The sequence below is a fragment of the Diuraphis noxia genome, unplaced genomic scaffold (genome assembly GCF_037042655.1).
Source record: "Diuraphis noxia isolate RWA-SAM2 unplaced genomic scaffold, SU_Dnox_SAM2 contig0005, whole genome shotgun sequence".
NCBI classification, from domain to species: Eukaryota; Metazoa; Arthropoda; class Insecta; order Hemiptera; family Aphididae; genus Diuraphis; species Diuraphis noxia.
In genome coordinates, this window is record NW_028301715.1 from 11,729,153 (window position 1) to 11,753,823 (window position 24,671).

The following is a 24,671-nucleotide window of genomic DNA, read 5'->3' on the forward strand; positions in this document are numbered from 1 at the left end:
AGTACAGTTACCGGATACTAACAAACGCTGAAACGCACAATCGTTTTCACAAAAATACATTAAACATTTGCAATATAATATATATTTTATTGATTAACTATTTGTATAGGTATATGCAACACGATTGCTTTTAATATTAATTCAGTAACGAATAGTACTTAATTGTATGACGAAAAGTAATTCTAAATGTGAATGCCCACGGATAACGAATGTAGCTAAGAATCTAGGAATATACGTCGTTCGTCGCAACCATAAATAACATATAATGTAGTATAGTGATATAGGTAGAGGTAACTGTATATAACACGAGGGGCCTGCGTCTAGTTAGGATTTCGTGTTCACATCAGCTGTCGGTATACGATCGGGTCCAGCTTGCCGTAAGCCTCCTCGAACGACTCTTTGGTACAGCAGTAGATGAGCCCGTCGTTGGCGTCCGAATCCTGATCGTTCTCGTGGGCCCCGGCGGCGGGCTGATCTTTCCGTGGATCGCTGCCTTGGTAACCGCGACCGTGGTAACCGGCCGGACATATGTTGGGACATATGTACACGCTGTCGTCGATCTCCTTGTACGGGTTGTTGAGACCAATGTACACGATGCCGTCCGCCGCGTCCACGTCGTAGTACAGCTTCCAGTAGAACAGCGGCACTGGTATGCTACCGGGCAGGTCGAGGTACAGTGGTTGTTGGACGCCGTCCACGTCGGCCAGCGTACACACGTCGTACGCCCCGGTGACGATCACGTGTTTGGACGTGCCGTTCTCGCTGCTCAACTTTGTTCGGGTCGTCTGCTCCAGATCGGCCCACATGTCGCCATTGAAGATCTGCCACTGCGGGGCCACGTTGGCGTAGTAAAACCTATGATAATACAATACATAATATGTGTAAATCACATTTTGTATAATACCTATATTAGGAGTATGTATTGTATAGATAGGTAAAAACTGGGTGTCCTCTTGAATGACCAAAAATTATTTGATTTCAGAAAAAAGTTGGGGGGGGGGGTGGTGGTAAGCAGGGCGAAGTTACTTAGGTCCACAAGAATATAAGGTCGTTTTAAAAATGATATCATCTTATACTATCTTAGTTACACGATTAGTTCTCTAAAAAAATAGGTACCTACTTGAGTCTTCCTGGAACGATTTGTTCACGTACCTATGCGCTAATTATTGTAGTGCAGCCTATATTTAAACATAGGTACGTATTTTTTGGCTGGGTTCTTTTTTTTCGCTTTTCATTTTAACTGGTCTCGCGATCGAGTAACCGAGTACACGAGGGGCGACTTCGCTCTCCCCATTCCATATCATCGCACATGCCACATAGACAAATCCTCTTTTGGACTTTATTTGTTTATTAGTATAGTGTATTGGCACTATATGAGCCATGTTTTGATCTTGCTTAAGGTACAATAGAGATATCACTGAGTTGTAAATTTGTATACTATAGAATTTAAATTAAATTTTTATTTACTCATAAAATAAGTGGGTGCCTATAGTTGGTAATTGTCAATTTATTTAGTATCACTTTGGATTACTATGTCGCTATGACATCCACATAATAGTGTCTCTCGATTTAAAAATCATGACTGAAATATGCTCTAAGAATGTCTATGCACCACACTGACTTTAACGCTGCAATTACCTACGTGTAACTACCTAAAGTGTCGCTGCTGTAGGCTGTAGTTTTATATAATAACTACGGTTAGGTATTTTACTTACGTTGCAATCTGTTCGTAATCAAAGAAGAAGTCAGCCTTGGCTGCGTAATGGCCCCGGGACAGCGAGTGTTTGCTATCATTTTTGATGTACTTATCCGCAAGTTCGTTCGATCTGAGTATTTTCGCCACCGTTTGTTTCTAAGTCGACAATTATTTTTAGTTAGGTATAATAAATCATTATAATATCGTGTTGACGTGTAATATATTTATGTTATAATAATTTTTAAATATTTGATGGAATAATAATAATTATTTTTATTATAGGTAGATATTAGGTAACCATTGACCAAGATCATTCTTGGTGACTTTAAAATGATCTTCAAACTTATATCATGCAAATTATATTGAAAATTAAAATATTCATGCTCACAATGTTTAAAAAAAAAATGAATAGTAAGAATAATATGTATTAGAATCGTATTATAGATTTATATTTGCATACAAATGCTTGGTAAAAGGTATCAATTTTTTTATAATATTAGACACATAATATGAAGGTAGTATAGGTATATATTCTGTTCTTAAAATATTTGTATAAATGTGATATAACATATAAAACAATTTAAACGGCATCGTTAATGGCAAAATCATAAGATATTAAATTTTATCATCTACATTATTGTATATTTGTATACGATATAATGCAAATGAAAAATTTTTCATGCAGCCGATCGTTATCGTTTATCTCGGGCTGATAATATTTTAATGGTGTCTGAGCCGAATGTTATTAATAAGAGAAGTGCTGTAAATAGTGCAAACACGTGCATTGCAATCATATAGGTGTGCACAGGAGGGATTCTGGGCATCGCCTTCAGAGTTGTCATAATCACATAGTTTTTAGTTGTAATTTTTTTTTTTTTTTTGATCAGAATCATAAACTGCTAACACTTAGATAGTCCATAGACTCGCGTAGTATCTTATTTTATGATTAGAATTTGAATATCTTGATTTTTTTTTCTTTCTTTTTCTTATGAAAATATTGGGTGTCAAGAGGAAATGAAAATATATTAATAATTAGATTTTATTATTTTTATTTTCATTTAGATTCATGGGCGGATAGGCAATTTTTGGCCTATTTGGCCGAAATACGAAGGGGAGGGGCCCACCAGGAAATGCCCGGTTGCCCGGTAGCCCTATCCGCCTATGTTTAGATTCTTATATTGGCTGCGTACGAGTTGATTCCCGGGTAATTATATATTTTTTTCAATGTTTAGTAAAATATTTAGCCTATTAGCATAACCCAAGAAACACCACGAGGAGGTTGGCCGACAAGTTTCTCAAAAATTTTGTTTTTTTTTTTAGTTTTTTCATATTTCGAAAATCATTCAATTTTTATTTATTAATTATGTTTTTGTATTATATTATATTATATTTATAATTTATTAAAAAAATTATGAAAAACATTTAGTAATTAGGTAAAAAACTACAAAAAAGTTTAGTAATTTAGTAAAAAATATAATTTTTTTTAGTAATTTGGTAAAAATGTCTATCACATTGTTCTTATAAATTGGTATCTACAGATAATGAGGTTATACAACAATATAGGGAATCAAATCATACCTACCTCTTAATGACCCGGGAATCAACTCGTATACATACCTAATAATGACCTGGGAATCAACTAATACATAAAATATAGGTCTCGGGAATCAAGTCACATAATATCGCGCTTATATTTGCATTATGAAATGAGTTAGGTATTTTATATCGATAGGTTTTGGGGAGTTATTTTCTTGTTTTGGTTAGGTAGGTATATTATGTCAACACATCACCGGCGTACACTGCGAAAGAAATCTGCGAACTCCTATGAATTTACGATTATAGGCCTACGGAAAGATGAAATGAAACCATTTTTTGAATGATCAAAAACGAATTTACAGGGAAAACGATCACGTGGCTCGTAGACCCATTTAGAACGGTCTGATTTTGATCGTTAACATTGTTTCAGATCTGCAGAAAGTGCACCGCGCCCGACGCCTCTATAAATTCCGCAGGTCTGCAGCTGCAGTTTTCTTATTATTACCTGTTCTTTGAAAGTGTATTTCTTGTTCACGTCCGTGTTGCCGTACAGCTCTCTGGATTTGCTGAAAGACGGTCGCTTGCTGTATATCTGATGGTTGTCGTAGTACGGCGAACGGGCGTCATACCAAGTGTACAGGCTGTTCTTGGTCGACTTGTCGAAGCATATGCCGTACAGCCGGAGGAACGCGAAATCCGTCCGGAAACCGACCACGGCCACGGTGTATTTGGCCGGCTGGCATTTTTCGTCGGTGACTCGGAGTTCCGACTTGGGCATGTCGTCGCACTGGAAGTACGCGTACCGGTACGTATGGCCCTTGTACATGAGCACGTCGCCGCCGACGCACGTGACCAACACATCGGAGAAATCGCCATTCCGCAGTTCGCTGGCCGCGAAATTGGAGGTGGCGCACGACAACATGAAACTGCGCCCTCTGCCCACGTCCAGCCTGCCCTTCGCGTTCGGATAGATGATCGAGTAGTGTTTGCCGTTCGTCATGAACGGTATGGGCATTTTAGGTTGGTCTTTTTCGGCCACCCATAGCGAACAGTCGTCCTCGTTTTCATCTATAATAATATTATCGGTCAGTGGCGTAATTTGGAATTGGTTCTGGAGTGAATACTATCATTCAAGTTGAGGGGGGGGGGGTTATGACCCCCCACACAATGTTTGACCATTAAATTTCATGGATTGTAGTATTATATTGATTTGTTATTAAAAATATAAATTAGGTAAATGGTATAATTATAATGGTTTTCAAAGTATTATTATGTCTCTATACTAATAATTATACTCGTAGTTTTAAACTAGTTGAAAAACATATGTTTAATTTCTGTTATGATAATGTCCATGAATTCTTATTTCTTGTTTTAAAATCTTAAAATCTTTTAAAGCCAATTTCTTAAGGGAATTTATTATCGGCTAGGCCATATCCCTCGCAAATAATAATTAAACAAAAGTAAAATAAAAATATAACAACGACCAAACTATTGTAATTTGGTGAAAAATACTTTAACCATTGTTTTGCTTAAAACTCGTAGACAATTTTTTTCCGTGTTTTAATACGATTTGGAAATAGCACGAAAAAGTGTGCAGTGCAAGTGGGGTATACCTAACCTATACGTCCTTGTATCATGAAAAAAAGCGCGCCTAGTCGAATCGAAATGAAGAACACACATTTTATTCTTACACTGTCGTTCCGCCGAGCTGGTGATAATTTTTTTATCGTTTATCGAACAACTATTATCGGCAATTGTCACACTTTACCGATTACCGGTACATAAACAATTCCCACAATTTTAGTTACACTATATAATTTCAATATTCGATGTTTATCGTATACGTGTAAACCTGCTGTAACTACACGGTTTTCAGCATAATATTATTATCGTTTAGTGTTTATACGTTTTGACGTACCTATAATCGTAGTAGGTAATAATGGCCAAACACTGCAGCCAGCCCAGCCCGGTTAGTTAATTTATTTCAAACGTATTGATATCGATGTTTTTCATATTCATAGAATGTATATATTATACCACGCGTAGTACCTACGTATCATGGCCACTTGTTTTTTTTTATGCGTAAGACAATAACTGCAGAAAGACATCTTATACCTATAGACATGAATGCAACAGGAACTTATCCCCTTCGATCCAATTCACGGTATATACCTAATTATATTATGCATATTGTATTTATGATATTGCCGCTCTGTAGATATTATTATTGTTATGCGATTATCGAGTTAAGGTTTAAATATTACTCATATCGAACGAATTAAAATTTATTTCTTGGTATGCATATTATAATATACGCGTATATCGGATGAATCATTAAAACGTTCTAGAAAACAGCAAGTCAAACAATAATAAATACATATTAATATTATACATTATTCGTATGAACCTGCGTCGCGGCGGCGGCACTATTTGTAAACGAGCTAATAAAGCTTTTAATCACTAACCTAACCTAACCTAACCCGCTGCATGGGCTTGGTTCAATCGCGAGCCTTTGTCGGAAACCGCCGTTACCTATTTATGATAATTTGATGCAATGTCGTGTTATATATTATTTGAGGTCATCATCTTATATGTGTATAGCCAACGAGCAGGTGCTAGAAAGGTAACGCGTTCAATGTTCATATATGTTGTTGAAAATCGATGTGAAATCTGTGCGTAAGGTTTATAAGTATGTAATATATAGGCACAGCAACGCGCATGAGTATAAGTACCTATAATAATGGTAGGTATTGTAAATCTACAGAAATAGAAAATTATGCATTTATATGTTATGCATTAGTATTTATTCGTTAATAACGGACAAAATGACGGACTATGAGTTCTCATAGAAGTTTTACCGCGTAAACCATCGATTAAAACTGGTAATTATATGCATTAAAGTATTAAACACGTCATATATTAATAGATACAGCATATAATTATAGTATAAGTTTAAGTAGTAAAAGTACTTATATATTATTTTGCATATCTGTCCTCGTAGCTATAATACAGGTATTGTATTTAGTATAAATATTAGTTATTACATTTTATCTACATCATATATTCCTATTATTAGTTTTGATATTGACTATTGAGCTTTAAACTGTTGGTCAAACGCTTCTTAAGTAGTTTTGGGAAATTTCGGGAAAATTATTTTTTTCGAATCCTATAAAAGCCGATTCTCTCAATAATTTAATGTTATTATAAACTATTACCTCCTTGAAACGAGATTAATTTCTTAAATTTTCTTACGCTTTAGTTTTTTTGATCGTGTATATACGACTTCTTCAGCTTCCTTTTTGACAGCAGTTCTAAACACTGAAAAGCTAAATTATGATCTGTAGTAGGTTCGTGATTATCTATATAGATATTATTATTATTCCGTCCGCGGGACAAAAACGGCTAAGAATCGCGCAGAATTGGCAAGAGCGCAGAGGGCAGTCGCACTCCGCATAACATACGTGCCTACAGGACAGTTTCGGCCGACGCTTCGTCAGTATTGGCCTCAATGCTACCTGCAGACCTGCTAGCAACAGAAAGGGCTAGAGTTCGGGTTCGCCTGGACGACCAGACTGACGTCGTCCCGAACACCGTTAAAAACCAAGAGAGAATAATCAGCATTGCAGCTTGGCAAGCTCGGTGGGACCGGTCTGATAAAGGCAGATGGACATACCGGCTTCTCCCTGACGCTGGGCGCTGGCTAACAAAGCCACCGCTAACCCTGACTTTCCGACTGACGCAGGTGCTTTCGGGGCACGGGTGCTTCCGGAGCTACCTGAAGAGGTTTAATCGGGCGGACGACAGTTATTGCGTATACTGCGTCAACCCCAACGACACTGCAGAGCACACGGTTTTTACCTGCCCGAGATGGATTGACGACCGCGTTCGAATGACTGAGATTATGAGGCGACCTCCGAACGCGGGCGACGTTGAGGAAATCCTGTGTGGTCCCCTGTCACATGACTTGCCAGAAGACGCCCAAGCCCGAAGGAGAATTATCAAACAGTTCGAAACTAATCGCCTGGAGTTCATCCGCACGGTCGAGACGATTCTGTCGACCAAGGAAAAGGATGAACGCGAGGAAGAGGCCTTGCGAAGGGTACAGGGGAACGTGCGACCTCCCTGATGGAGAACGAAACATCCAGAGTGGTGGACTCCGGTCGGCTCGCCAATCGGATGACAGGCACGCGAATTCAAGGGCGGCGGACTCCGGTCGGCCCGAGAAGGACAGGAAGAAGTCAAGTAAAACTTGTAATGCATAAAATTCAGATTGACCTTTGTTAATGTAAAATTTAATTGTTAAAACAAAACTTTGAAATGCTTGAACGAGGTAAGTCGGGGAGCTGTCTCGTCTGCCTCCCACGTATGTATTAATATATTTTGATACTGTCAATAAACGATGGCGTCGTCGGTTAAAACGGAAAAAAAAGAAGATATTATTATTATTATTTGAGAAAGATAATGTTTCATCGATGATAAAATTAATAAACCACTTTCAGTACATATTTTCTGTTTTTACGCCACACTGAATATAATATACATTATGCTTTTAAGAAATAAAATTTAATTTAATTTTTATGTGACGCGCAGTACTTATATAAGCCATGGCTGTTCATAACGTAAATGTTGAAAGAATATTTTGACTGATATAGTTGATCAGTGGATCAGAGAACAAAATTGAGTTCTAGTAGAAATATAGTATAGAAAGTATAGATAGTATTATTTAATCCGATTTTAATGCGAATTCAATTTAAAAATCACCTATTCGGACTTTATAGTGAGCATGACATGGGAAAGCCAGAACTGCTGAAAAAGTTCAAAAGTCAGAAAAGTATCAACATTGAAACTAATTCAACGTATTATATACTTATGTATAGTAATATTTCAAGTTTCAACAGTATTATATCTACACATAATAATACGACATATTAAGCCTTCAGTTTAAATTATCTATCAAGAAGTTGGAGTCAAGTACTATAATAAGTACCCAATAATTAACAACTATCTAAGTGCAATTCTAATAAGACGTATAATATATAATCGCATACCTACATAATATGAAAATTTATCATTTATTTATATTACTAATAATTATTATCAAGACACCTATAATTTATATACATTAAAGATTAAACGAACATTGCATTTATAAGATTTGTCACTCAAGGTAATTGCCTATTTACATTAATCCGGCACTGTTCGGGATGTGTTATAAAATATATATTAGTTATAAAATATGTTATAATATTGTGTGCTCAGTATACTTTACCCATTCGATTGATTTCCTTAGAATAGACGGTTGGACTTAGCAACGAACAAACGATTAAACATACTGCAGTAAATTCAGTTAAATACATTTTCACACGTGTATGTTATTAATTCTTATGATTTAACACGACTTTTCACTGCTGTCCTCGGGTCTGCTCCTTTGGCTATAATTGGTAGTCCTTTGCTCGGTGAAATCCGTTTCCCGTCTCCCGCAGTCACTTGGAACGGCTAACTCTTCTGCTGTAGACAACGAACGAGTACAATATGCATTTGATGTGAGCTATATTATAGGTGCTTATGCCTACTGAATTTAAGAAATGTATGATTTTCGAAGTGCGCATACCGTTTTAAATCTAATCATCGCCAATACCTAAATAAATTATGGCACCTATAAGTGATTTGGCAAATAATATGTGAAATAATCAGAACGATTAATTTTTGTATTGTTGCACAGGTACAATAAGTGCCTCTAATTATATATTTTATATTATAAGTGTCTCGCTTTTAAGAGGTTGTATAACTATCGTTTTAAAAATTAACAAGAGCTTGCATTTTAGTTAAGCACCTAATTCTAATTACTGGAATAATTATTGCCTATTGGTGTGATCACTAATCATCCTTTTTAATATTAATAATATTTATAGACCGATAATTTACATCTCGAGAAAGTTGTTAGGTAAATACATTGTACGTGTATAAACATATAACAGTATTTTAATAAATAGTTAATTATTAATTTTAGCAAATATATAAGTGTGTATAACTAATTTATCGAACATATCAAAACAATTAACTGTATCTCAATACAATCCAATAACTATACATATATATATATAGAGTCAAGTACCCATACGTTATCTAATTAATTGAAGTTTGATCATAATGTTATGTAGTAGTGCGAAAGTCGTCGTGTATTTTTTATATCTAAATACAAATAAACGATCGTTTAAATCACGCCAAGGCTTATTAATAAGTTTTTCAATAACATAAAGATACATTTTAAATTGCGTCAACATAACAACGACGAAAAATGCAATACCTATATTTTAATACCATAATACTATTTAATGTGAGGTCTTAAGTTACTAATTTACTATCTAAAATTTTAGTGGATTTATCATTTATTTCTGAGATTCCAATTTGATTAAGAATAGATTATAGAGTATAAAAATACCGAATATGCAGCATACGTAAACATTTCCTGTAGCTACAGTTACATATTATTATTTCATATGATATTCAATATTCACCCACGTATATACAGTAATAAGTGTTGACATCGGGATGATCGATCGAAGTGATAAAAACCATAACAAGTGAAACGAACACACGCACTATATATATATTAGATATATTTGTATACAGTATTATTATTATTATTATACAGTATTATTATAGAAATTAATTCGAGATTTCACAGACCGCAGTGTAATCAGCTGTATCCGAAAACATTGTTTTTTACTTAAAAAGTACGGCGAAGTCTCGGCGACAGACACCTGCATCGATTGCTCGACGGCGACGTCACGTTCAGCTGTCGAATTGAAAGACATTCAAAATACAACCGCCGAGATCAATAATGATACGACCAATAAGAGAGGTGCTCACTTCGGACACACTCCATAAAATCGTTATAATATTTCCGTAGGTAGGAACACGACAATATTTTTAGGAAAACGTGACCACCGCAACGCACTGTTCGAAATAACGGGTTATATGTTTACGGTTACGATGTTATGATGATACGGATAAATGAGTGTACCGCCGACAGCTGATGACGTGTTATAATTTTATAAATATTTACCAACAGTATATATTTGAATAAACATAATATAAACTTGCTGTACTCACTTGTATGGCCATAAAACTGTGTATACGGCCGTGAAGATCATAATATTATACACTGTACAGCCTGTACAGGTATATAATAGTCGTGCTAATGTGATGTTTGGCGAATCGTAAGAACGAAAAACCGAAACGGTATAATAAAATATAATATTATTACCTATAAGAACGCGCGGTAATTTATCGACGAGTTATAATAAAACTGGTCTCGTGGCGCTAATAGAATAATATCATCATCGCGAACTGTTTGGCAACTACTCGGACGGAACCGGACAGGTATAGAACATGCGGTATGCGTGGTATATAATATTCTTATGATTCCGTATTTCCGTGTGCCGACGATCGATCGAAATGCGCAAAAACGGAACAGGTCGACGTCGCACGCATCGTCGCCGTTATATATAGCTACGGCGAGGGAACATTTTTCATGTTATTAATTCGTCAAAAAGAATGGAAAACAAACTGTGTCGTAATATGTTGCAATGTTGCATTTTTGCGATACCATAAATTGCCGTATGCACCTGCAGCACACGGTACGTATAATTATAACACACATTACCATTTAATGTACCGCGCGGTAAGTGTCCAGCTGAGGCTGTGTAAAGTCGTTTTATATAACGTTATTGATAAAATAATGAGTTGGCCGCACGTGCTCCAGTGTCAAGTGTACGCAACTCGGCTACGACGACATATTATTATCTTCGAGAGCTAGTGAAAAATAACATAATATCATGTGTGTTAGATGTTGCGGAAATTCAATATCAAAGCAGCCGAGCCCAGGCTTGAGGTCTAATTATTATCGTTCGAACAAACTTATAGCTTTTAGAATGAAGTTTTATTTTGTTCCCGCCCCCTGAAAATGACCCTATACGGGGGCGTTCAGTTGGCGCATTCTTATAATATACTTTATATACAAATCTGACGATGGCACTGACGCATAAAGTCACTCTACAACGTCATTATAATTTATAATAATGTTATGTAGAGTAGGTACATAATAATAGGTGAAAACACTGAGTTTTCACCAATGAATGTAAAAACCGTTTACGTAACGTCGTGCTGATATAGGCAATAGGCACACTATTCATTGTCACATCAGTCGGCTTTCGAATGCACACCTGTTACAATATTCACCAGCCTGTTGAGCGGGGATGCCTAGTCGGCTGATCTACCTAGATCAGCACTCTACTTATATTTAGATTTTATTTATTTAATAAAAAAAACATCGAAATTGCCTGTTTAAAACTTCTTACAATTTTACAATGATAATATTAAATAATAACATAATCATTCGTATTTTTCAAGCGTTCGTTCTCTGTGATCTAAACCCATATATGTTTCAATGTTGTTATATTCCGATATTTGACAGAATGTGACGGTAGATTGAATTATATACAATGAAAACAATTTTTAATTTAATTATATAGGCACTTAAGTACAATGCAATCAATTAAAAAACAAATATTATAAATCCTTTATAATATCGAATAACAATGGTCAACGATACACTACGAAGCTCTAGTAAATTCTATATATATAATATGTTAGCATATCGAAATAATGCTTATAATTTTATTATTACCTGCTATTGCGACGTTTTATATTTTTAACATATTATTTTAGTTTTGAAATTATTATAATAATATATGGGCCTGCTCAGTACAAATAAGTGTTTAAAATACTTTAGAGTTTATGATACTTGTCGATAATGAAAAAACATGTTCAGTAGGTATCATGGACCGTTATCTTCTTGACAATGACAAAAATAAAAATAAAAAATGAGCATGAAATCAAAGTATTGCAGCTTACAGCCGAGCGCCTTGAAAAATATTCGTGTAGGCAAATTGTTTTATATTTTTGTATATTGATAGCATGTTGTAATATAGTATAATTTTATATAAATTATTGACGTAAATTGCCAACCAAAGTGATGAAAGGTATGTTAAATAGAAAACTGTACATTATGTATTGATTTGATTTAATTCCAAAAGAATTTATTATTGTTGCTACCAATTTAATTATAACATTTTATGAATTTAACGTCGCTCCTCGTTTATGGCGGAATACATTTATCGCAGCGTGCGTTTAAGTCTTCACATACACGGGGGCCGTGAATTGTGATCGATGTGACTATATCAGCCGACCGGACGAATAAACTCCATTTGTATGCAATGCTCGCGAATGGTAGGCAATAATAATAATGCCGTCGAACTGTACTCAATAATATAATAATGTATATACGTTCTCGGAAGTCGGAGCAATGTGTGGTGACTGGTTTTTTTTTTGCTCTCGTCGAATCCGTCCACCGACCAGTTCGACTTTCCCCCCTTGTACATAATATATTATACGCTATATTATATATATATATATATATATATATATATATATACATACAATACAGCATGTCTCGCCACGATCCTCCCCGAAAATCCAAAACACTATAGAAATGCCATCGAAGGTCTCAAGTTCATCTAAACAAATAATGAACAAATCAATTTATTTCCCATCATTGTTATATTATACTTGTAAAGAACTTAGAGTTTTCACATGTTTAGCTTAAGAATTGAAAGAAATATAACTATTTTTTATTTTAAGACTGCAGATATGACCGATTGTGCATTGAGAGTTCATACATTTGAAGAAAACATTTTACTTGCAAAGTCAAAAGCGATGAAACGCCCTGTAGACACACACGTGTAGGTAAGCACTAAAGCATTGCACTAAAACATTGCTCTACCTCGGTCACAAGATGGTGGTGCGCAATGGCAGTGACGCTTCTCTCAGACGGAATTCTCTGCGCAAATATCTTCAAATCAAGGCGTGAGACAGATGCGAACAGCACAATTAATTGCGCGACAACCACAGTCAGCGCATAGCATCGCGTGCGTGCCGGACAAATTATGTCTCTATTCGCCAGGCAATTATACTACACACACACACAAACACACCTACTTAGTAATTAGTATCTATATACTAACCGTTACCAAAAAATGAAGACTACGAACGGACAAAAACAGACTTTAAAAAAGCCCCTTCGGTGATTATTATTATATGTTATATAGAATAGTCTCGACGGGTGCGCCCACGAGTGGGAGCATTGCGCGGGGTACGGGGGATGATGAAAAAATCGTATCGCATGATGACGCGAAAGGTATAGTGAAAATCCGTATTTGGATATTTAATTACATATTATCGAGTCGATCACTATTTGGCTTAATATATAATTATTATTCACTCGCTCGGTGTTATTTTTTTTTACCATCAAAACGACATTATTAATTCGTGTATAGCGGTAGGAAAGATATTTATTTTTTAATGTTTACGTGCCACAGGCTGCTGTATCGATTGTAGAAATATTGTTGTTGACCGACGATTGATAATGGCTGGAGTTCACAACGGGTACCTACCTATATAGAGAATAAGTAATATTGATTGTACCATATCACGTATCATTATGATGTTATACACATCATAATATGATGATTGTAATATTGACGTAATATCATACGCACGCGAGTAATACAATTATTATAATAACTGTAATTTACGATGTGAATAATAATGATATTTTAATCGTGTAGTCAAGAACTATTTTTAATCAGTGTTCCTTTTATTTTACTTATTGTTTTAATTAGTAACGAATTGTAAATTATATTGTAAAAATTAAAAAAAAAAAATCAGGGTTCCTAAAAAAAAAATACTTTTACTCGAATTTATAAAATAATAATAATATTGTATATAGTTCGATTGAGTGGGTTGACAGTAATATCTGTACAGCGATTTGTTTAAACATAAAATATAATATATATAGTATATATGTATAATATTGATTTATAATTTTTGTTATAACAATTTTAGAGCAAAGAAACTGCGTATAGGAATGTTAAGGTTTTCATTTTTGATATCAGTTTTCTACGTAAGCAAATTGTTAACCAGCTCAGGCGCACTGTATAGCTGCAATTATTATAGTTCAATTGGAGAGTTAATATAAACACAAGATGGAAATTAGCCACGACAAAGATTGATAGTAACTAATAACTCAATCATAAAAGTAAATTATGACATAACTATTTAGTATATTATGATATGAATGATACGGTAATATTAATTGAAATTATTTTTATAAAAGTAAATATTTAACGATGAACTGAAAATATTTATCAAAATTCAAATTACTGAACGAAATTGGTTTTATATGCTGGAAATTTAGACATTGCACTTTGAGTGAATCGGTAAAAGTGTTTTACAATTTCATGTAATTTTTTTCTGCTAACTATTCTTTATTGAGCAGTGGAAAAGTTCTAGTTGTAGCTGGTTCAAGTATGTCGTTTACCTTTATTACGTCTAGAGAAAAACTAAACTGTAGTCACAAATATCAAAGAATTCTCGTATGGACTCTGTAGTCTGTATACTAACTATACAAGCTCCTTTTTTTTAATGCGATGACTTATCGTTAATTGTTAATGTCAAACGTATGATGGTAATAATAATTGTTACACTATATTCTGGTGTCAATGTGTGAGGAGGAAGACTATAGTGATACTAGCATGGTCTCAGCCGCAGCATATTTTGTGCCTATAATATAAAGAACGAAATGTGTTCTGATGAAATAAAATACAATTTACATAGTTAATCGAAAATATACGTCATGTTTTATGATGAAAACAATAAATCATCGGCCGACATTAAAACCGCTTTTATACTTTGTCTCAACTTGTATGAATTCAAAACTTTATCTAATATCTTCGTTCCACAAATTATATTTTATTTACACATTGCATCATTAATATGTCGTATAGATGTAACAGTAATATGATGTTTTATTAACGTTTAAAAATTTACAACCTATACCTAGATTTATGTATACTTATATATAAAATACAAGGTTTACGTGTATAACTATACATATATTATATTTATTCGGGCATTAAACATTGTAATTAAATTCTCGAATTATACCCTGTATAATATATCATATATTGATATACGCAGATACCGGATCTCAGTCGATTCTACTGCTACTGAACTCTTCGTGATGGTATAAATACTAATTGTCTTTATAACATCCCCGTTTGTAAGCTTTCTCTGCGTCAGGTTTCGGCGTACTTCGTAATAATAATAATAATAATAATAAACAGTAATAATAACAAAAATGTGTAATATGGAGACGTGCGTATAAGAAAGATAATACAAATAAAAGACAATAAAAAACGTATAGGCACTTGATTCAGCGTTGCAGTTGAACCAAAATAGTTGATTGAAATTCAGGCGAGAAATTTATACACTGACAATATTTTGGTGTTGAGAGAAATCGTTCAATGACCTTGAAAGTTTTCGTTTATCCGCCATGAATCTCGTATCTATTAGTACCCACGTGTGTTGTCTTCGTTTTACAAGTGCATAGTATAGTAAGGTTATGATCAGAAAAATTAATTTTACTCTATATAATTTTCGATGTTACACCTAATTAACGAATCAGCGATTCGAAAGGTAAAAATATATTATACAAGGTAACATATTATGTATGTTTTTTATGATATTTTAATTTTGAAGTTACGAGTTATTAGGAATAATTAAAATATAAAAATTTACAATTTCAAAATGTTTATAATTGCTTCAAAATATTAAAATAATCGTGAAGAACTCGCATTTGTGGAGCCTTGGATATTATACTAAACATTTAATTAAATAATACTTCAATTTACTCTTAAGTCTTAAGTTAAAAATTCCAGAATAAAATGGATTCTTCTGATCGTAAATTGTAGATGTTCCGAATTTATTAGTAAAAAGCTATGAGACAACACGTGCGCAGGTACGACGTCCTATTAACGAGAAAAATAGAGAAAACTCGTCCACGTATATATGTGTATAAGTATAAGAAACAAGATTTCGATGCAATAAATTTCAATAAACGTATATAGTATAATTTATATTATTATTAAATGAGATTATCGTAATATCTAAAACTAATTGAATGAGAAACTTAATGTTCGGGTGCAGTTTATTTTTATTATTATCCCTGGGTATATCGTTTGAAATAATTGCATGAATAAAAAATATTCATGTATAACTGGAAATAAATATATATTTTTATTCGCTGGAAACAAGTTCTGCTCAAAACTTACAAGTTTATTTCTTTAAACCTAGTTAATTTATCCGTTTGAAACTTCATATACTTACATAAATTAGAATAACTAGACAAACATCTAGTCGTATTAATGAAAACATAAACAAATGTTAATGCAATAAATGTTTTGAAAAAATAATGCAAGAGAAAAACACGCGTCGGATAGGTTTGGAAAAAGTAGTATATGATTATTCAATGTTTGTAATTTATTGTTTGCGATGTAATTTATTGATATTTGCAACAGAAGACTTTAATGCTTTAAAATCACATTACACGACTATAAATATAATATATAATCAGACTCCTTACAGGAGAGGGAGGGAGCTATATTAGTAAGAATATTTTATTTTTAGGTTAAGCTAATTTTTGCAAAAACATCACAATAATAATGTACCTATTGTATTATATTGTTATGGGCAAGTAACATTATATTATAAACATATCATTATTGTTATTCATTTATACCGTCACACTGATGACGTACCGTGTGAATAGATTTGTGATATAAATTGATTTAAATATTTTGAAAATTTCATTGTGTATTGGAAATAACAATATGTATAATGGTGAAAAGTGTGAAACATCTAGGTTCATATTTTTTGAGCTATAAAAATATCTAAAACGGTTAAAGGAAAATATCGTTATTTTTTTTTTCATTTAAATATCTGATTTCGTAAAAATTTAATTTTCAAAGGCATATCAAAACAAATTTGTACTCCTTTTCATTACTATTTATAGGTAATTCTGGTACTTTAAATTTGCTTAAAGTATGAAGTAGGTACCTTACATTAATTGTTCAATTCTTAGATAGGTATTAAAAATGAAAATGTTACTGTAATTGTATTAAATTTTCAAATCTTAGAATTAAAAAGAAAAACTTTTATGAATTTCGATCTAAAATAATTTGAACATTGCCGTAATTTTTATGTATTTAGTCAAAATTTGAACTGTAAATACTTATAAAAAAAATGTGTGACTATATATTTCTTTTATTTTTTCAAATGCTATTGTAAAAATACTTTAGGAGCCTTGTATTAAATTTTCAAATCTTAGGTATAAAAGGAAAATTTTTATGAATTTCTAGGATAAAATAATTTACGAATTTTCGTGATTTTTACGTATGTTGTCAAAATTAAAATTTGAATACATGTAAAAAAAAATTGTGGCTATACATTTATTTTATTTTTCAACTGCTATTGTAAAAATATATTATGAGCCTTGTATTACATTCTCAAATCTTAGAATTAAAAAGAAAAACTTTTATGAATTTCGATCGAAGATAATTTGAAAATTATTTAGTAATTTTTACGTATTAAGTCAATATTTGAACTTCAAATGCTAATAAAAAAAAAATCGTGACTATGTATTTTTATAATTTTTTAATCACTATAAGAATAACTAATGAGGAACTTTGTATTAAATTTTCAAGTATTTTGATGGGGCCAAAAAAATTTTATCGATACTTCAAAAAAAAAATTTCAGAAAAATTGAAAGTTTCAGTTGTCTATAAATACCACAAAAAAAGTCAAAATATTTTGAAAATTAAATCATGTAAAGAAAATGCAATCTAAATAACTGATAAAATTTTCAAGTATCTACGACTTATACTTTTTGAATAATAACGAATATTTAAAATGGTTTGAGGATAAATCGTTATCGTTACGCTATTTCGTAAAAATTTAAAATTCAAACGCACTTAAAATTTTTCCTATAATGATGCTTCGAGTTTTCTCTATAGCTACTTGAAGGAAAACTTATGGAAAACTTAGTGTTGTATTTTTAATCTTTAGTTAAAAACAGAACATTTTTTATGATTTTTCAACTTCAAAATTACTTGCAAATTTTCGCGTTTTCGACAGATTTCGTAAAATTTTGAACTATAAACGCTTATTAAAAAAAATTGTAACGTACGATTTTTAATTTTTTTTATTTGCAATAAGAACAACTCATAAGGAACCTTGTATTAAATTTTCAAGTTTTTTTGGTCGTCCAACATTTTTTTACCGACACTTCAAAAAAAAATTGAAAATTTCAGTGGTCTATAAATAACTCAAAAATTTTTGAAAATTAAACTGTATATAGATAACACTAACATAAACATTTGGTGAAAATTTCAAGTATTTACAGTGATTATTTTTGAATGACAACCATATAAAAAAATCAATTTTTTTGAAAACTGTTGGAAAATGTTAATTTTGACCTCTATAATTTACCAAGGATCTTCAATTTTACATCGGAAACCACCCCCAAAGTTTGAAATCGAACCATTATTTCGACTAGTTATGCTGTACACAGACACAAAAAAAAAAAAAAACACACACATCATTGTAAAATCAATAAATTCATCACTTCGTTCAGGATCTAAAAAATAGTCGTCAATGATATTATAAATACAATGTGATTGGATTCGTCTCCTTATTATATTCACTCACTTAGGTGCAGGATAGAATGTTTCTAAATCCAAATTATAAATGAAATGCACTTTCATATGAGAGAAACTTGTCTTCTAAGTTGATTGAAAATTATGGCGATCAACTAATTGCCACGGAACTATTGGAGAAAATAGTAAAAAATTGTATTGAACACGATGTTAGTAAGTAAGAATAAATTTAAGTTAGAACTTGTGCAAACTGAACAGTGCAATGTACCATAATAAAATAACGTTACTTGTATATAAATTTGCATTTAATTTGCATGGTACTCAACGTAGTTTAAAACATATTAGGTATACACTTAAAATGTATTTGCTCATTACATTTAATTGTTTGAATAATTTTTTTATTGCAATAGAGCAGACACATGGTAATTTGAATGTATGTATACTGTGGAAATATTTGTCGTTGAACTGAATTTTCGTTGCATTATATGGTACTAATGATAGTAATTAACAATAAATAGCGAATAGTGTTTACCTATAATAAATAAGATATAGCTAATTTTAAACACGTAAAAAATACCTATCTGCCTTCACCACACAAGCACCAGCTTAAGGAAGGTAGATTATTCGTGTAAACTATTTTGCGCTTTTTTAAATATGTCAATTTGATTGAAATTAAAAATAACCCATATTAACTATTTTGATAAACCCTAAATACTACGATCAAAACTTATAAGCCATAATAAGCGCATTAAAAATTTAAACGAAATATTGCAGTAATATATTATTACGGTTATAATAATATTATATTATTATATTAAGACCATATGAAATGACACAGTCAAAGCGTTATACCTATTACTGAACCAAGTAATCTAGCTTAACTTTTTATTTACCTAATCGTCTATTGTACAATATCGATTATGTACCAAGATAGGACATTCAGAAAATGGGTTGGACTCTTGGGCTTTTAAAACATATTTTGACAATAATGCGTCGCTGATTCGATTGGCATCATATTATAATATTATATTGTCGCTGTCGTAGTGGTTTAAAGTCACAATGTTGCGTACAGTATAATACGAGGCCCAGTATTGCGTAGGCACCTGTTCTGTTATAATAATATTGTGACCGAGACTGCAGTTGAGCCATAATTAATCAATATCACAATATTATAATACACATTTTATTCTAAATCAATAACAACTTGCAAGGATAATATGGTCACTACGTGTGCAATGTGTGCATTCACAAGGTGCTGCAGCCTAACGAACAGAATATACGGTTATACAATCACGATCGATGATGTCAATTGAAAACATGTACCTATAATAATATTATATTGTAAACAGTGCGGTTGCGTTCGTCGGCTGGTTTGCAATCCAAACTGCAGATATTGAACATCAGCCCTCAGCGGTTTGTCGATGACAATGCTCATAATGGTAAAGCGACCGTGTCGGCATTATAGGGAAACCACTGCAGTGCGATTTCACTTGGATACGTCATTGTGTGCCAAACAATAAATATTGTCGTATCAAATATGTACGACTACACCATCAATGGGCTGTTTACGTGGCGCTACTGTTTTGGTGTGTATATAGTATAGCTTTGGAGGTTAAACGAATGGTGGACGAAAAGGAAAGGCAGTTTAACAGCCGGTGGCGATCATTTTCGTGACATGCCGGAGAGATGTTTTTAATGGGATTCCTTTCATGGTGGTCGGCAACAGCACTTGAGATACCGCTAATTAAACTGCAATTAAACGTCGTCGGTTGATATTTCTGTTTTTATTAATAATTGTGCCTGTGAATTTGGGCGGTCTCTTTAAGGTGAAACGATTAATTTAATTTTTTTGCCTAATAAACCAAATATAATATGAAGGTATGCGTCTGCATTTCAAAATTCTCCTGTCATGGAAACTGCAGTATGCTATTTTGTGAGAAAAAAAATGCAATAATGACCTTACAGCAGTAATATACTGCAGTGTTCACTATAGATAGTTTCTACACTAACAAAACTCCTCTTAACTTTGATGTAAGTGTAGAAGCCGTCGTATTACTGTCCAATTTCAAGATTCAATGATTTTTCACACGCAGCCGAATAAACTTTTTTTTTTTAAATAAAGCATTAATTTATTTCAATACATAAATATATAACGATTGTATTATATAGAAGTGTTAAGTTATAAAAATTTTAAGTTATAAAGTTCGCGTGTTTCTAAATTCAACACACAATCCTGCAGCTATTTAATTGAAGTTTAGGAACGGTAAATCAAATATGATATCAAAAAAGGTTGTTTGGAACCCCATCTCGGGTAGTGGATATACATTTTTTGTCTCATACAATCATGAATTACATAGAATCATAGATTATTTATAGATTATACGAAATAATATATTTACCAAATGTAATATTTAACTATAACGTATAAAGACCGGCTTTAATATTATAATTGAATATTATTGAAAATGATCAATTAAGTCTTCAAAACCTATATCATTATTCTCATTACATTTTTCTTTAAATCATCTTCAAAAAATTAATACTTGTTAGGATACGAAAATTTTTATTGTCAAATAAATTTTAAAAAGTCCGATTACTAACTTCATGTTAATCACAAGTTTGTACGTTGACTTAGACTTTAAAATTCATTTTAGTATCAACAGGAATCCAGTTGAGGTAATTTATTTATTTTAAATATTAAAATAATAATTCAATTTTTTAAATTTTTTTTCTTTAATTTTTTAAGTGAAACTCCTTTACGTGAAGCAGTGAGAAAGGAATTAGATTACGTGACCATTAAGTGTCCGTCCGTCTATACGTTCATTCGTCCATTCCAGTCGCAGTGCAAAAGGCTCTAAACGAACAAATACTGTGATGTAGATTTTTTTGACGACAAAATAAATTAATCTATGTAATATCTGTAAAGTTCTTGCTGCAGTGTTCTCGTATTTTGTGGTGACCGCTTGAAATGATACTCTATGATTGGAAAATTCGTCTAATAAACCAATTGATACTACAGGATACAGTTATGTTGAAATAATTCAACTCGATTATCCAACTCATAATTTATATATATATATATTTTTTTTTTTTGAACAACTAAAAGCTTTGCAAAATTAAAAAAAAAAACATTAATGCTTTTTGAAATTAAGAGTGTTCAATGATTATAAAATCACCAGGTATTACAGTGAATCTGATATATTAATATTATTTATTGGCAAATATTTGTATAATTATTTATTATTTATTATATAAATATTTGTATATTTACCTAATAGAATAATAAAAATAATAAATATAATTAACATGTTGACACGTTGTTACAGTTTTAACTATAAATCATATTATTATTATTTGTTTTATCGATTCGAAAAAAATTTATTAGTGATTTAAAAATTCAAGAATTAAAAACTACCTATACCGAATTATAATAAAATAATATGTAACATACTTATTTACTAAAAATCCTCTCGACCAAAATACTACTAATTTAAGGGTAATGTAAATTCATAAATAATTTATCTGACTAATAAATTGTTAGAACGAAACGAACAAGATTATTGAATACATACGTAGTCAAGCCTTCCAGCATAACAATAAATTACTATCAAATAATAATAATCATTATAATAATACAAAAAAACATATAGGTAGTTTTTTAAATTGCTGTAGATATACGAAAAATGGAATATTTATTTATTTACCCGTAGACAAAAATGTTGTAAAAATAAAAGCCCCCTAAAATTTAGTTTGTTTCTAATATAAATAACGATACTATATTACTATATTCTTCTATAGTTTTTTAGCAATTATTATGTCATCTCGAAATATACCGATCTCTTCTAAGTCGGTGGTAGATATTTCCAAATTTTTTTTTTTAGAATTGTCTCGAAGAGCTTTTTATTCTGAATAGAATTAAATGATGGTTAAACGATCAATTTCCGTTTCGGCTTTTTCTTTTAGTGCAAAAGGAATTGATCTTGGCTTAGAAAACTTGGGTGTTGAACCATTTTCAATGTTTAGTGATATTTGGTATTTGTTAAAGGAGCCAATTTTTAAAATTTTTTTTTATGATATTTAGAAATTCTTTAATATTTTTTTTCTACATTTTAAATGAAGCTTGCTGTTTTATACTTGGCAATATATAAATATATATAAGATATAACTACAGTTTAAATGCGAACCGCTACTAGTTTATGGTTTGCTTTTTTTCCAACCTATTTGGAATAAATCATATCTAGTTATAGCTGCAGAAGTCGTGCTAGTCAATGTTTCATTATAGTTCTAGATTAATTCACTAAGAATCCTAACTTCGCAACGAATAAAATCAACTCAACACAAAATGTGGGTGAAGAACACACACTTCATCGCTGGAAGACGCTTTTGGCATTCATTTTTATAGAACATAGTTAATCCTGCGAGTCGTTAATGGAATCGCTGTAGGAAAAAACTAAAAGTATAAACGATGTAACCAAAACAATAACCTATTATAGCTAAAATCAAAACAATTCTTTGTGGGTTATTTCGCAAAGCGAGGAACCTACACCGATGCCAATTGACCATCTTATTACCAAATTATTATTTGTTAATTATTTTTGGATAGTTACAAATTTATTTTCTGTTAGCACCTTTAACAAATTATTTAGATATTTAAAAAATTGCAGTTTTATTATGTGTTTGCCGTCATTATTTCATTAGTTTGAATATAAATAGTAAATTGACTAGGAGATTCGTGAAACACGCCCAATAAATAATATAAAATATCTATTAATATTTATACGATAAGTCACTTTCGGAATACGTGTTAAGTTTGTGAGGAAAACATATTATCGTTTACACATATTTATTATGATCGATGTGCTGTTTAGCCACTAATCCATCCGCGCTGAGCATGCGGTTATTCATCTGAGCTTAATATAATTTATTTTTTTTTTTGCTTTGATCATCTTTCGAGTCCATAAAGTTTCAATTAATAAAAAAATAAGCTACCAGCACATTATTTAACCATAACCATAATTATATTTGGTTAATTCCAGGATAAAATGTAAAAATAATTTTTCAAATTTATTATGTAAATACTTCTTAAAACTGAATTTAATGGAAAATATGTCATATACTCGTAAATCATTAACTGTATAATTGTTAGTATTTATTTGTATATTAATACAAAATATAGTATTTAATGCCATTTAATTATTATGAGCATATATTTACCATGTTACCTATATACATTTATAAAAATATTAAGTTAATTTATATACAACAATAATATTATATCTTGATCGAAACGTACGAGTAAAAGTCTAAAAGAACATTATAATTATTGATTTATAACTTTATGATTATTACAAGCATTCTTGATTAGTTGTTTTCTGTTTTTGATTTATTGCAAATATCAGCTATAGATTTAGATACTTTTATGTTCGATTGGTTGGGTAATACAATATAATTATTTTATTAGATCTATCATGGTTAATGTTTGTTGAATTATATTTTTGTAATTACAAACAATACGAATGTTTGAGTGTTTAACAAATATATTATACACCATCATATTAAACGAGTGTATGACGCATAATTAATAGTAAATATATTTTCATGAAAGTCAAAAATTAAATTTGTTTAGGTACACAATGATTTAAAGTGTTATTATATTCGTGATAATCTTTGAACTTAATTATTGATAACAATTATAATTGTATGAAAAATACAAATTGGATAGCATTTTATCAACAATCATTTTAGAATATTTTTAACGAACGCGAGGCCGCAGTTTTAAGTTTTACTATTATAATTGGTGCAACCCAAACGGCCATCGCTGA

The 24,671-nt window shown here is 31.7% G+C and overlaps 1 protein-coding gene across 2 annotated transcripts; it reads right to left on the minus strand.

Annotated features, from left to right (window-relative positions):
* Positions 1 to 66: 66 nt before the first annotated feature.
* Positions 67 to 19,121, minus strand: LOC107169802 (salivary endonuclease-like). 2 transcript variants are annotated; one of them, XM_089228203.1, is made up of 5 exons: positions 18,902 to 19,121; positions 8,502 to 8,737; positions 3,738 to 4,300; positions 1,716 to 1,852; positions 67 to 855 (listed from the first exon to the last, which is right to left on the minus strand). In XM_089228203.1, exons 2-5 carry the CDS (start codon positions 8,587 to 8,589, stop codon positions 339 to 341), a joined length of 1,305 nt encoding a protein of 434 aa, XP_089084329.1. In that variant the 5' UTR covers positions 8,590 to 8,737; positions 18,902 to 19,121; the 3' UTR covers positions 67 to 338. The 2 variants fall into 2 exon arrangements, with proteins under 2 accessions (XP_089084329.1, XP_089084328.1); XM_089228202.1 differs by having other exon boundaries at positions 8,502 to 8,740.
* Between the last annotated feature and the right edge of the window lie 5,550 nt (positions 19,122 to 24,671).